Genomic DNA, 16,024 nt, shown 5'->3' with positions numbered 1-16,024 from the left:
CTTGTTGTCTTTGATTAATACAGAAAGAATGTCATTGAAAGATTACTCAAAAAATAGAAATTTAAACTTTATACTCGTTCCTTATCGACTATGTTAACCCACATGATGTGAGGTAAATCTAATCTTATCGTTTGGATTTGCTTCGTTTTTAAAAAAATTTTACTTTATTTTTCCTTTTAATTTAATATCACTTCCTAATTATAAATCAGGAGTAGCGACATAATCTCTTGAAAATTAAAGTTTGGAATTTAAACTTCAATCACAGAAAAGTCAATTGCTGAAAGTTTAAATTTTATCAAGAACCCCACATGATGCCGAGAAAAAAAGCTCTTATAACTTATCTAATCAGTAATTCAATAAGATTGTCGATTTCGATAGTAAATTGTTTTTTTTTCAGCGAATTGTATTGACAGATTGCAGTAGATTGTAATACAGTTCAAGATGAACACGTTCTAATTTGTTTCTCAAGGAATATTTAGTACAGCTTTGAAGAAATAAAATCTATGTTCAAATGGAGTCATAGAGTATACTTTGGGATCTCTTGTCTAATCCTATTCTAAATTTAAGCAATCATAAACTAAAACTCCGACCCGCATCAACCAAAATAACCAGCCAATAAAAAATTCTTTCAGAGCTCTCCACAGAATGACTAGACTTGGGCTCAGTTGAAGCTCTGCAGCATCAGTTTCATCTCCAACTAGTTAGCTAACCAGCTTAGTTAAATGGCAAATAAGTTGCCTTTGCATTTTCTACTTGGCAAGGCAGTCAGCGGGCAAATAAAACGCAGTAGAGTAAATAACAGAGGCAAGTCAAAAACTCAAACTCGAGCCAAAAAGCCAGACGAAAGTTGCAGGGATAATGCAAACAAACACTCATACACATACACATGTACATGTACACACACACGTACGTATGTGAATTAAAGGAAAATGGTCAACATAGCGCCACTGAGAAAATAAAACTGTTTTGTGGGTCCTTCTTGTGGCACGCTTTTCAATTCACTCTTCTCCTTTTTTTTAGCATTAATTTATGCATTTTAAAAGGATATCAAACGCTTAGGGATCAAAAAAACTCCACACCCACATATGCAATGCTCTACTGCGTTTTGTGCAGTGTATTGTAATAGAACTTTTTATTCCTTCTGTCTTTGTGTGTGCACATCAGAGAACTGCAACGGGTAAGAGATGTTCGATCAGACTCGAACATTGACTCGTACTCGTTGTGATTTTTTCACTTTGTTCAAGCGATCGGAGCGGATCGTTCGAACTGAGCGTTTGATTCGAACGGTCAGCTCGAATCAGTTCGTCCGCAATCATGCTGATCGTTTGTGAGCGTTCGTTTCGATCCAATCACGTTCGAGTAGCAATGATCGAAATGATTTTGAGCGTTGTGAGCGTTCGTTTCTGATCGAGTCACGAGTCATGATCGAACTTGCTGGTTGATTTGATTTGATTCATACCGTTTTGTTCAAACGATCGGATCAATCATCGAGTCATACTCGAGTTGACTCGTTCAGAAAATGTGCGAGGCAGAGCGCGCACGTGGCAGCGTTTGCGCTTGCAATGATATGTATTTATGCGCGTAAATATGTATATAAATGCAATAGTATTTATGCTTAAGGCGTTTATTGTAAAATTTATTACGGGCTAGGTATACATACGTACATACATATGCGTATACATACATACATGCAATTACACATGCCCATAATAAAATAATACTATTTTAATTTTTTTTAAAGACTGGAAAACTATCAAACTTTAAATTATTTAAAATAAATTATATTTTTATAATATTAATTAATTTAATTTTTTCATTTTACTTTTAATTTAAAATTTAAATTTTTGACAGACATTTTTCATCATTTTATTTTAAATTTTATAAACTATTCTAAGTTGACATTAAATAAATAAAAAAATATTTAAATCTAAATAAATAATTAATAATAAATAAATAAATTATAAATAATAGTTTTAATGAAATGTGTGTACATAATTGCGTTCATATAAATATGCATTTACATAAATATAATATAATTTCATAAATATAAATGTATGTACATATATGCACACATTTACTTAGAAGAAGAAGCAGGAAAAAAAAATACAAAATCAACAGTGTCGCTTTCGATCATACTCGAACAATCACAATCAAATCAAATCAGTCAGCAAGTTCGATCATGACTCGTGACTCGATCGAAACGAACGCTCACAAACGCTCAAAAATCATTTCGATCATTGCTACTCGAACGTGATTGGATCGAAACGAACGCTCACAAACGATCACGATCCATGACGATCGCTGCTACTCGAACGTGATCGGATCGAAACGAACGCTCACAAGCAATCACAATCAAATCAGATCGTATGACTCGAACGCCACTCGACCCGAATTGTTCGAAAGCAAAAAAATCATACCCGCGACTCGATCGTAAACAAAGAGACCCGTGACTCGATCGAGCCCGTTGCGACCGAGTCTCTGAGTTGATTTGATCGAACTTGTCGCTGTGGTGCACAATCATACTCGAACATACCCGTTGCAGTTCTCTGGTGCACATCTGCGAAAGGATTCTATTTTTCACACGCTGTCAATTAGCAATAAAAAGAAAATCAGTATTTTTTTGCCAAGAATTTTACTCTATGTATTTTAGCAGCTATATTCCAAAGACTTTAATGTAAATTTAAATATTTTTACTATTTTCAGGTATAACTTATGAAGAGGAAGATATAAACGAAATATATAAATAATTCGCAATACGTATATAATTTTATATACAGCCGTGTAGATTGAAATTGTTAAACCGTTTATAATTGCATTCTCTTACTTTTATTTTCATCTAAACAACAGAAATTCAATAAACACTCCAAAATGTTTAGGCATTCAAAGACCGCAAATTTCGAATGCTGGCCGTTTGAACAACGTGACGTATGAGTAACGCAATTGGCGCTGCATCAAAAAACAATGAGCACTCAAAAGTATGCAATGCAAATTGCTTTACACGCGCCTTCCAATAAAAAAATCGCGCGCCTAAAAGCATGCATTACTGGAATTCAACTGTTTAGCTGTGCAGCTTCACGATGCTCTTGTTTTTTTTGGATAAGGCAAAAATAAATAGGTGAAATAATATATGATGTGTGCTTTATCAATTTTAATATTAATTACATAATAATATGATATTATTTTTAAGTCTTCAAAGTTATTTGATTACTACAAATCATTATTAAAAATAAACTATAATAAACTATTAATAATTTGAATTGATATTCTGAATTATTATAAGCTAAGATGATGTATTAAAATTAGGAATATATTTAGTTGTGAAAAAAATGTTTTAATACCAAAAACTATAATATATTTACTTGTTTACGAAAATAGGCTTAATATTATTTCTTTTTGGGCGTTTGTTTTACATATTAGAGTATTTGCATGCTTTTATGAGCCGTAAAACTAAATATCGCCAAAATGCGAAACCAAACCGTTTTAGAAGACCACACTCACACACACACACACACACACACACACACACACACACACACGCACACGCAGCAAGAGAGCGAAACTCAAATTCAAATACAAACAGGCACACACACATTGACTGTAGCTGTAAATAAATAAACAATAATTTGAGCCGCTTTTATGTTTGTATGTGTGTGTGTGTGCTAGCATAAAATGTAATGTAAACGGCACAGTGTGTAGGTGAAAAGAAGAGAAAAGAGTGCAACAGAAGAAGCAACAGGATTCGTTGTTGGGTCAGAGAAAAACTCAGCGCTCATTGCGCGTTGCGGTTTCATTTGTGAGTTTTAATTAAATACGTTTAAATATTTGTTATTTCCGACAGGCAGACAAACCAAACGACCAACAACAACAGCACACAAATCCCAACAACACCGTGGAGAGTTGCAACAACAACAACAGCAATGACAACATCCACCTGGCAAATATTAGCGAAAAATTAGCAAAGTATTTTAAGCGCAACATGTTCGTCCTGTGGTTTTCAACATCAAATCCTCTGGTAGCACCCTCATGCGGCATCACTACCAATTTATAGGAGTGGCCACGAGGGGTACTGATGGGTTAGAGGGGGAGACAGGGAGACAGGGAGACAGAGAGATAGAGAATGAGAAGACATCATTTTGTGCTTGCGCTCGTTGCGTGTGCATTTCATTTATTTATAAATAACGCATAATTAATTTAAAATGCGTGCGTGAAATTGTTGTTAAGTGCTTAATCCTGTAATATGCAACTGGACACGCACGTTACCAAAAATGGTGCAACAACAACAAGGAGGAAAACACACACACTTAGCTGTCTTTATGCTCAATAGATTTAGTATACAATTAGATGGAATTAGTGATGATATATAAGGCGAAAGAAGTTCTAAACAAAATAGAAAGAAATGCAATTTTAAATTTTTAATTTAAAATTCTTTACACAATAAAGATAATCATCATAATTTTAATAATTTTGAAAGCAGTGTATACTTAATTTAATTGTATTTAAATATATTCAAAATTTATTTTAAAGTTTTTCTTTGCAGAACTTTCGGAAAATCTGTTATGGAATACATTTTAAACACTATTTATATTACAATCAAATCACTCGTTTATTAGTATTATTAATAAAATCAAAATTCTGTACATTGTTTATCTAAATACTTATAAATTTTAAAAAATGTATATATAATTTAATATTTATATGAATACTGTAATAAATGTCTACTACACGACTACAAATATAATTTTTGTGTTTCTTTATTGAATATTGTTTTGAAAAGTTAGAACTAGTATTTTCAGTGAGTTATATATGATAATGAAATCCAAAAAGTTAAAATGTATAGCAATTCCTTTAATAAAAGAATTCAATTCATAACAAACGTTTACAAATTTAATTTAACAAATCAAACACAAAACAAGGAGCAAATGAAATAATATGACAATCGTTCAATTGTTAACAGTTTATCGCAAGAAATGTCTAATGATTGTGAATGCCACTTGTCACGCACAAAAATGCCAAAAATACTTAATGGCATTTGACAAAATTTCGACCCAGATCTCGACCCCAACCTGAACCCGGAACCTGACACTGTTAGCATGCCTGCTAAATTTATCAAAGTCAAAAAGTTTGAAAATTTTACATGCGGTCAACAAAATCAAATTAACTTTTGGTGCGAATAAATTTTGCAACCACAAACTGGAAACAAGTTTTAAAAATTTCATTTTAAATACAAAACCCGATAGCGGACAACGCTGTGGAAGGGGGAGGAGAACTTCTGCATATTCGAATAATAGGCCGATCAGCATCAATTAAGAAAATAATCCGCGTATTATGTGAATAGTATATAAATATTATTTGACAACAGCCAAGCGGCAAAAACTGTCGTCGAGTGGTCAAAATGCCAACAGGAAAGAGACAGAGAGAGAGAGAGAGAGAGAGAGAGAGAGAGAGAGAGAGAGAGAGAGAGAGAGAGAGAGGGAAATAGGCATGCAGTATTATGGTTTGGGGATTAAGGGACCATTATGCGAACATTTTCAACATATGCTAAACGAGCGGAAAAAAAGACTCTTGAACCATGTCATGTGGTTGGTTGTAATGATATTTTTTTGGGTAGAGTCATGAGTGCTGCTGATAATGATGATGCCGATGACAGGTGTTACTCGGCGTATACATGACATTTATGAACTGCAAGGACTCACAACAAACATGACTCGATAGTCAAGCTTATAGCAAGTGCAGCAGCAAGATTTTGTTATACAAATTAAAAAATATCTAAAAATGTGTAAGATACAAAAATTGTGATTTGTTTTTAAGTCAATGTGGGCGAACATTTCGAGTTTTATTATTAAAATTTACTTTTAAATAAAATACAAATCCACAACCAAAGCTTGATAATTTTATGATAATCATTTCATTTTGTATTCTGAAAAATTGTATACGATTCATTTAATAATATACATATTGAAAATAAAAGTTATGATTTATTATTAATATTAAAATTAAAATAAATTTTTTTTTTATAATTTCAATTAATTTCAATTTAATTTAAAAAATTTTTGGTAAAAAAAAAATGTAATCGTTTGTTTTTTACATTATAACTAAAGTCTAATTAAATGATAAATATTATATTTCAACATTAGATAATTTTGGCAATTCAAGTAAAGAAATTAAAGCGATAGTGAAAATATTTATGAGGTAGAAGCTGCATTTTATATTTTGACAACAAACTATAATGAATAACTAGAGTCTGATTGTGAATGGATTTTACAGGGTTTTAAAATATCAATGGGCTAAAAACTTTGTATAATAAAGCGGAAATACTCTTTATAAGTATATTCAAAGCTTTACATGTATTTATTTAAGTACTTTTTTTTTTGCACTGCCCCACATTTGTGCAACTTTCCAATTAAGCCACAAACGTGTTACACTTGCGCTCTCGGAGCACTAATTGCATTTTATGTGACTAAATACAAAAATGTTGCAATTTATATTTATTTACGCACAGCAGACGGCTGACAAAATAAACAAATACAAAAGCAATACACAAACATACACACATATCAAAAGCATTTCAGTTTTTGGCAAAATGGCGTGTTGAAGCATTTAACCAAATTCATCATACGCACTGTTGAACAGCATGCACCTACACTAAAATAACAACAACTTTACCATAAATTCGCATTTTGCATTTAGTGCAAATCAATTCAACAGAGCATGAGACAGCTTAGCGATGAAGGGAGGGGTAGGGAAACTGGTTATGTATTTTGATGACCATAATGAAAAGATCAAAAGGCCATTAAATGCTCCCATGAAAATTTCACCATTTTATGTGTGCAAATAAAAAAAAAAATTAAAACAATGGTAATCATACAACCTTTAAAATATTTGTGTGAACAAAGACAAGTGAAATGATAATAGAACTGAGTATAATATGCGATTATATGTAGAGCTCTTATGGCTCTAAAATAAATGACATAAATATGAGAGATTGCAAAATTATGCGAATCGCTCACAGACACGAATTATCAGATCTTATTAACAAAATCTAGTAATAAAGGTACAATTTCAACATACCTAACAATGAATGAATTTTAAATTGATGTCAAATCACTTATCTATAATATAAAATAAACGGGACTATTTGGAATTTTGTATTTTTATTTCAATATAGTAATTAAACTCTTTAAATAATAAATTACTATCAAGCAATATAAAACACTCTCAAACACTGTAAAAGGATAAACCTACTGACAGACCAATTAATTGTGCTTGTTGAATGCGCGAAAACTCAATTTGCTTGAAATTTGCTCAACGAAGTTGGCTCAGGAACGTCAAATGCCATCAATTTGGCCAACAGTATTCACGACAATTAACAAATTAATTGCCTACTTTGAGGCGGCGCTTAAAGCCAACACACAAATACAAGTAAACACTCATAAACACACGGATGCTCGTAAGCAAATTCCCAATGGCGTCTTAGTTTTATGGTAAACAAGCAACAACAACAACATCAACAACAACAACAACTACAACGACAACGACAATGTGGACCACAAAAGCTGAACGCTAATGAAATTTCCAAACTGAGTTACACACAGTTGCCCAGGGAGTTCAACTGCTGCCCGTTAGGTGGCGTATTTGCAAAGCTTTTAATATAATGACACATTATCATGGAAGCAAGTCAAAGGCAAATGACACACGAACAACGTCACATGTGTAAGTACACACACACACATGCACACACAAGCAGATAACGCTGAGCAGCATCAGTCCAAGCAGCAGAAAGAGACAAAAAAAGAGAGAGGCAGCGACGGTGACAGCGAGTGCAACAAAGCTGCACTTTTTTACACATACCCTTTAGTTGGGAATTACTTTAGTTTTATCAGATGTCAGTTGAGAATTTAATTGTTTAAGTAGTTTTCAAATGAGTTAATGTAAATATTAAATATTAATACATACACTCAAAAAAGATCAAGTATTCCGTACTCAAATTAAGTACGATCGATGTCAGAATTGCGCCTATCCCGAAATTTCTTGATTCAAGTAAGAAAACATTCTTAAACGAACTTTCCAAGGTTTGCACAAAAGTCCATTTAATGACTAAAAATATGCGTAAATTATGTAAGAAATATTAACATCTATAGAAGAGTAAAATTAACAATTATAAAAGCGTTGGATAATTATAAAATGCGAAAATTAAATAATACTTAAATATTTAATTATTTATTAATTTATTTGATTAAGATTAAAGGTAAATTTTAGGCACAACAAATTCGTTAAAAATTTGAGATAGTTGAGTTTGCAAAGTATGCATTTTACTATTAACTATTTTAAATATAATAAATCTTTTATATTGTTTATTACACCTGATATTAATTTATGTAATCACTGTAGTATTTGTGCTTAATGTGTGTATTAATTAATGTAATTTAGACTTGAGATTTGTAAATGTACAATATAAACAATCCTTAAGTGATTAATTCAGCATGCAAATTAAAATTACTTATGAATAATTATCATATACTGAATTTGAGCATATCCAAAGTGTATTTTCTACAATTTCGTATGCTTTTGTTACTTATATTGACTACACTCTTTACATGTTGTTGTCCATTTTATCTACATTTATTTACTGTCGATTTATTGCAATCGAATGCATTTGTTATTTTTGTTGTTCTTGTTGCTGGCATTACGTATACGCTATGTGAGTGAGCCTATTTGTTCATTGCTTTCACGTTGCGAAATGCGATTTAAATTGTCCAAAAAATGCAAACAAACTGCAAACGATGCGACGCCTCTTCAGTTGCCTCTTCTCTGCCCCTTTCCATTTATTTACCCCTTTGTCTTTTGCTCGCATTATAAAATATGCAACAGCAGCAACGCTTGTTACAACAATGACAGTATCAACAACAGTTGCAGCAGCAACAGCAACAGCAACAGTAACAACAACAATAACTGAAATTGCCATCGCATCCATTTAATTTCATTTTAATGCACAGCATATCCTGGCAAGGTGTCCTTTTTCCCCCCGCTCCTCTTCCCATCTCTGTCTGCCATTGTCCTTATGCAATGAGTAAACAATTTTGCCTTATCAAACAATCGAAATATTATTGGGCATACTACTCTGGCAACGGGGCGTGGCCAATTAAATGCCTCCGATTCAGTTAAATGCATAATTTTTCAAGAGCTGCACATTATTGCCGATTTTACTGTAGTTGTTGTTGTTATTGGCAATATTATTATTATTGTTATTATTGCTGTCATTTGTATTTGCCCGTTGTCTGTGTTTGTCAAGTGTTGATCGTGTTTTTATGAGTGCTTCAAATGAATTAATGATGGGCAGTTAAATCCAGTGTTGAGATAAATTGAAATAACACAAGTGTAAAGAAGTTCAATGATGGTATGCTTTAAGGTTAGCATCAAACGATCAAAGAAAAAAGGATAATATTTAATTAATTATAGTAAATGTTTTTAAGACTGAAAATAGTTAGCATAAGATAGAAATTAAATAAATAAATATATAAAATAAATAAGTAAATAAAATAAAATTAAAAAGGGAGCTTGAAAGGAATAAATAATAGAAAATCGTTATCATGGATGAAAAAAACACTTTTCCCAGATTTTCTTGAACAATTAAATATAATATTTTTGACCAATTGTATCCATACTGAAATAATCTTGTTGATTTGTTAACTGCCTAACTGAAAGACTCTTACACAACCGAATACGACTCTTTCACTTGTGGCATTGTCCACTTATGACCAAAAAAAAAAATGTGGATAATTGCTCTATAAATAAACCACTCAAGTTTGCCAAAAATAGCAAGTGCGAAACACACTTAGAAGATGGCCAAAAAAAAATGGCAAAGAATGAATTTTAATAAAACACAATGAAGAAAAACAGCCAAGCCAAGAGAAGTAACAAACGAAAAAACTTTAAGACGTATTTAAATTACAACTGAGAGCATTAAAAGTAATAAAAACTTACATAACAATGGCCAACAAAATGATACACTCGTTAATAGACTCAAGTGGCTTGATCAAAGCAGGAAACAAATTATTGCCGAAATATTTGAAATGCGGCAATATTCAAGGTCAGAGAACGTTTCGAGTGTTCTGTTGAGGTGCTTCAGCCAAGAACCTAACAACTGAGTGGCAATAAGTGCTTGAAAATGCGTAAAAAATATAAAATTTAAATTGAATAAAGTTATGTTAAAAGCATTAAGTAAATATTTAACATTTATGGTCCATTGTCTTGTAAGAATTAACCAAATACGGTAGCCAATCTACAAACTGTAACGAGCAACGTAATATGAATCTACCTTCACCTCAGCAAAAGATACGATGATGATGTATCTAAAGCCACTTGAGATGCAAAAACCTGAACCAAAAGTAATAATAATAATCATAATTGTAGTCAAGTGCGTGGCCAGCTGAGAGCTGAAGGCGGACGTTTGACCAAACGGATCGTGCGGTCAAAACGATGTTTGGTTGGTCGATTGGTAGGTTCGTCATAGCCATATTATCAAGTGGTTAATAGAGCCCAAGCTGGCTTTGATGCGCACTTGACTTGGCTTGGCTCGATCATTTCATTCGATTTGTTTCATCTTCTTCTCTTTAATTGAAAACCAGATTTTTTGTGTTTTTAGACCATCATCAGCTTTCGATGATCCCATTTTATGGTATAAATACGCTCAGCGATTTGGACCAAGACATCATTGGGTTCAATACCTACGACACAGTAACATCTTCAGTCAGTTCGCATAGTTCGATTCTACGAAGGACTTAAGCTACAGCATGGTGAGTGCCCTCTCCAAAGTGTGCTAAGAGTAAAAAGTTTTAGTACATGGGTATAAAATACCTATAAGCACTAAAATATTTTTACATAAGTGTTGTATAGTATTGAAAAAGTGTTGCAAAAAATGAATTTCTGAACATTTTAGTTCTACTGATAGAGAAATCTAATATTGCCTAAATGTGTACTAAAACTTGATTAGGTACATTTTAGCAGAGCTACATAGTATCATAATTGCAAGAGCCACTATAATTTCCTAAGAAATCTACAGTCTAGTACACATGTACTAAAATCTGATTTAAAAACTGTTAGTGCAAAATCAAAACGATTTTTTAACTAAACATCAGTTCTAAAGTGTACTTAGACTTTGGCAAATTTTAGTACAGCTTAGTACACATGTACTAAAATCTAATTTAAAAAATGATTTACTGAACATTTTAGTTCAACTGATAGAGAAATCTAAGATTGCATAAATGTGTACCTAAACTTGATTAAGTACATTTTAGCAGAGCTACATAGTATCATAATTGCAAGAGCCCCTGCAAGTTTACCAAGAGATGTTCTAAAATTTGAATTAAAAAATGTTAGTGTAAAATCAAAAAGATTGTTCAACTAAACAACAACTCTAGAAAGTTTAAAGTGCACTATTAATTTAGCACATTTTAGTACATGTACTAAAATTTTAGCACATATTAGTACATGTACTATAAACCATTCAACACATTTTAGTACATGTACTAAAAACCATTTGGCACATTTAAGTACATGTACTAAAAAGCACTTTGGCACACGATTGACACTTGCACTAAATTGGAAAATGTTTTTCCAGAAACTCTTCATTGGCGCACTCACCCTCTGCCTGGTGGCAATTGCTGCCTCTCAATCCGCTGATCCCGCTGTTCAGGATCCCTCAGCTGAGTACTTGCCCCCGGTTGGGGATGCTGAGGCCGCAGCGCTGTCAGAGGATGGTTATCGGTACAAGACGGTGCGTCGTTTGAGGCTGCGTCATCGCCGTGAGGTGCCCAGCCAGGAGTATCTGCCACCCACCCAAGAGTACCTGCCACCCGTTGATGCCGTTGAGGCTGCTGATACCAAGGTTGCCGATGACGGTTACCGTTACAAGACCGTGCGCAAGCTCAAGTTCCGTGCCCGTCACCGTCGTGATGTCTCTGAGATTGCTGAGCCCTCAGGCGAGTATCTGCCACCCGTTGAGGTAGAGCTTGCCCCTGAGCTGAAGACCGTGTTGGGTGCCGATGGTTACCGTTACAAGACCGTTCGCAAGCTCAAGTTCCGTCGTCATCGTCGTGAGGCCGAAGCTGCTGAGGAAGCTGTCGCCGCTGAGGCAACCAACGGTGAATACTTGCCCCCTGTTGAGGCACCCGCTGCAGAGGCTGCTGAAGTCAAGGCCGCCGATGAGGCTACTGAGGTCGGCAAGGATGGTTACCGTTACAAGACCGTGCGTCGCATCCGTTACCGTTACCGTCATTAAGCTGCAGATACCCGAACTTAGGCATATTGAACCAAATTGATCCTGATAGTACACAGAGTTAATCAGCCCAGTCACCTGGAGAACTTCCCATTTTGGTTAGTTTCCCCACTTGGCTGATGCTCGATACGATACCTTGCCCCATTTTTATTCAATTTTATGTGTAGTTTTCCATCTGTCCCCTCCGAAGCATAAGGAATAATAAAGTTTATTCACAAAAAAAAAAAACAAAAATTGTTTAAATTATGGAAAACTAGTGGGCCGGTGCTACAGTCGGGCATACTCGACTGTCGGAGACCCCGTACTTACTATGGCAAATACTAATAATGGTAAAAAGATTTTCATATGACAGCTATATGATATAGTGGTCCGATTTGAACCAACTTTGTACAGGATATATAAAACCAAGTTATATGCTTTATGTATCAGGCTGATTACGATATCTCATTAATCAAAAAAGTTTTTCATACCAAATCTTGATTTTCGACCGATTGTTTCTATGGGCGCTATATGATATAGTGGTCTGACTCAAAAATGAAACAAACTTGATCTGCCTGCAATATAGAGGAATCTACATACTAAATTTGGTATCACTAGCTTTTAAATTGTTCTTATAATTTGGATAAGAAATTTTTTTTCTGATTTGTGGGCGATAAAGGTGCCGTGGCCGAATTTTCTGCTTAATCTGCTTTCAATATAGAGGAACCTACATACCAAGTTTGGTGTCTCTAGCTCTTATAGTCTCTGAGATCTAGGTGCTCATACAGACGGACAGACGGACATTGCTATATCGGCTATTGATGCTGATCAAGAATATATATACTTTATAGGGTCTGCCACGCCTCCTTCTGCCTGTTACTCACATATTTGATAAAGCAAACCCAATAGACCCCTGTACTTTTTTTAAGTACGGGGTCTAAAGACTAATGAACTCGGCTAGAAACTATTTAGCAGTAATTCTGCAATTTGGAATTACTACAATATAAAACGGAAGTAATTCCGTATATTAACTGGTTTTAAGAGAGCACGACTAGAAGCTACCCTGTAGCAGAGCAAAAAAAAAAGATTTTTATTTACTGTAGACTTTATGACTTTATTCACAAACAACAAATTTATAACAACTTATTCAATTCTAGTTATAAATTTCTAGTTTTCGCCTAAGAAGAGCTAAGGAAGTGTTACTATTTTGCTTTATTTACACAAATATTTTAATAAAATTTCTTAATGAAAATAGGCTTCATTTTAGAGATATTGTCTATTAAATTATCATTATTATTATCATTGAACTACCAAGACGTCAATTTGCAGCACTCAAAAATAAAATCAAATCGAAATTTTTGCTAAATTGCACATTAAAATACAAAACGAGCAAAGAAAATACGAAAAACTGCACACAAAGAAGCCAATGAGGAAAATGGGGGAAAAAATAAGAAAGAAAATGAGGGAATTGAAATCAATGGACAAGTAATGGCCAGTGGGCAAAAAAGGGAATGGCGAAAAAACTTTTGGCAAATTGCAAAATTCTATTTAGAAATGAAGTGTGTGCTTTTAGGCGCACCAGCTGAGTGCAACGACTCTGTCCTACCTCCATCCCTCTCTCTTCATTCATCGCTTCGCTATTTTTCGGTCAACTTTTCGTAATATTATTTTGCATTTATTTGCCCAACGTTCGGACTTCTTTGTTTTCTTTCGTTTCTTTTGCCATTTTGTCGGGCAAAAAAAAAAAACGAAGAATATGCCAAATTACAATATTGGACTAGTCTTTCTCTCTCTATCTCTCCTCAGAAAAAGGTAAATAACAAATTCTGTGAGCCAAAACATAAAGTTACGTAATTGAGCGCTTGACTTTCTAAAGCTGCGGCCTAAAAAGGTTGCCGTATCCCAAGTCTTAAGAGCTCCACGAATATTAATTTTGTAAAAGCTTCGCGAGACTCATGTTTATATTAAGCTCAGATTGGGTGCTCCTCAAGATACGTATACGTATTTTAAGACAAACTTTTGGGTTAAAAACAAATAGGTTAGGGCTTAAAGTTGATAGTCTATTTTTAGGGATATTTTTGATCAATTATGGAATTAATAAAAATGGTAATTTACAAGGAGTTACAAAAAATATTGTTAAAGACTTTACTTTATTATTTTGTAATCTAATAAAATTTTATTAAAAAAGGAATTTTTTAAAAATTAAAAAATATTATAACTATATTTATGTAAAACAAAAATATAAAAATATAAGTTTTTAATTTGGCTTTTTAATTGAAGATTTTTTTAACTAATAATTATTAGTTAAAATTGAATTGAATAAATTGAATTCAATTATGATTGAATAAAGTAAAATTGTGAGCAACAAGGAGTTAAATAAAGTTAGTTATTTGTATTAAAATGTTATTAAGTTTAATTGTTTAAAAAAAAATTGTTGCTTTGAAAAACGCAAAAATTTATTAAATCTTTTTTTTTTAAATACGTAAAAAAATAATTTAATAAAATTTTATATAATATTTTTTTTATTCTCAAAGCTTTAGTATAGTTCATAAAACACATAGCAATTATTAAGTAAAGGGTATTTAAGCTTAACTCCTGCCAATTAAAATCAAAATACCACACACTTTAGGCAAATATCATTTACGTCTCAACATGAAACTAAACAATTTCTACGCTTCACTTGACTGGACATAATGTTTGAAGAGTGAAAAAGATAGTGAGAGGAAAATGGAGCGAGAAAGCAAGCTAAATATTTTATTGAGGCTGAATTGTCTGTGAATTTGATAGAAACAATTTATAGCTAATTTCATTGAGGATTTTGCTAATTGCGTTTGTGGCAAATGCATTACAATTGACCAAAACTATTTCAAATTCCATAAAATCAAAGTCAATTATCAAATTATATATAGAAAATTGAATTGTGAATTGAGTGAGAATTGTGCTTTAAAGTCACAATTAATAACAGAAACAGAAAAAAGTACTCAGTGTCGGTAAGTGAATAATTATGAATTTGTAGCTCATTAAATCGCATCGCACTCGTATCTCTGGAATGTCTAAAGTCTCTCGTCATTTGGCTAAATGTCAAACGGAAGCCTTGATGCGACGTATGTGGCAGAAGAAATCGCACAAGATAATATTTAAATGGATTTTTAATGGAAACAGACGGCGGCTAGCTGCATGAAAAAGATAGAGAGACAGAGAGAGAGATACAGAGAGTGAGAGAAAGGGGAGGGATTGAAAAATCTCTGACAGAAAGATAAAAAATGTTGTGTCTTTCATCATCAGTATTGCCAGAGAGTCTGTTTATGAGTCAAGCCCCAAGCCGATTTGCCTTTAAATGCTTCACCTCAATTTGCCGGCAAATGGCAGACGCATAATTGAAAATACGCCAAGTACTCGGTACTCAGTACTCCATTCCACTATGCTTCAGTTACCGAAAAAAGCAAAGCAAAAAACCAAAAAAAAAAAAAAAAAAATACCATTTGCCTATTGCACAAGCATAATTTTAAATAATTCACAAGTTTTCTGCTCAAAAACTTTTTGCACTGGCCCCCAGAAAAGTTTTTGGTGTTTAACTTTGACTATTTTTGCCTTGATGATGTTGTTCTTGCTGTTCGTCGGAGCCAATCGCTGCTAATTGGACCAGGCCAACACAGGCCAGGCCGGGTCAGGCCAAATCAGGCAGCAGAGATTCAAATATGTATATGGAAAATAAATTGCTAAAACATCAACTAGCTATTAAGATTGTTTGCTTCAAAGGCCAGAAATGAA

At 33.4% G+C, this 16,024-nt stretch overlaps 1 protein-coding gene across 1 annotated transcript; it reads left to right on the top strand.

Annotated features, from left to right (window-relative positions):
• Positions 1-10,654: 10,654 nt before the first annotated feature.
• On the top strand, positions 10,655-12,495 carry LOC117788795. Its single transcript, XM_034627664.1, has 2 exons — positions 10,655-10,793; positions 11,618-12,495. The coding sequence occupies exons 1-2, from the start codon at positions 10,791-10,793 to the stop codon at positions 12,275-12,277; spliced, it is 663 nt and encodes a 220-aa protein (XP_034483555.1). The 5' UTR covers positions 10,655-10,790; the 3' UTR covers positions 12,278-12,495.
• The last annotated feature ends 3,529 nt before the right edge of the window (positions 12,496-16,024 follow it).

Source organism: Drosophila innubila, assembly GCF_004354385.1.
Source record: "Drosophila innubila isolate TH190305 chromosome 3L unlocalized genomic scaffold, UK_Dinn_1.0 0_D_3L, whole genome shotgun sequence".
Classification (NCBI taxonomy): Eukaryota; Metazoa; Arthropoda; class Insecta; order Diptera; family Drosophilidae; genus Drosophila; species Drosophila innubila.
Note: the sequence above shows the minus strand (reverse complement) of the source record. Positions and strands in the feature narration are given on the sequence as shown.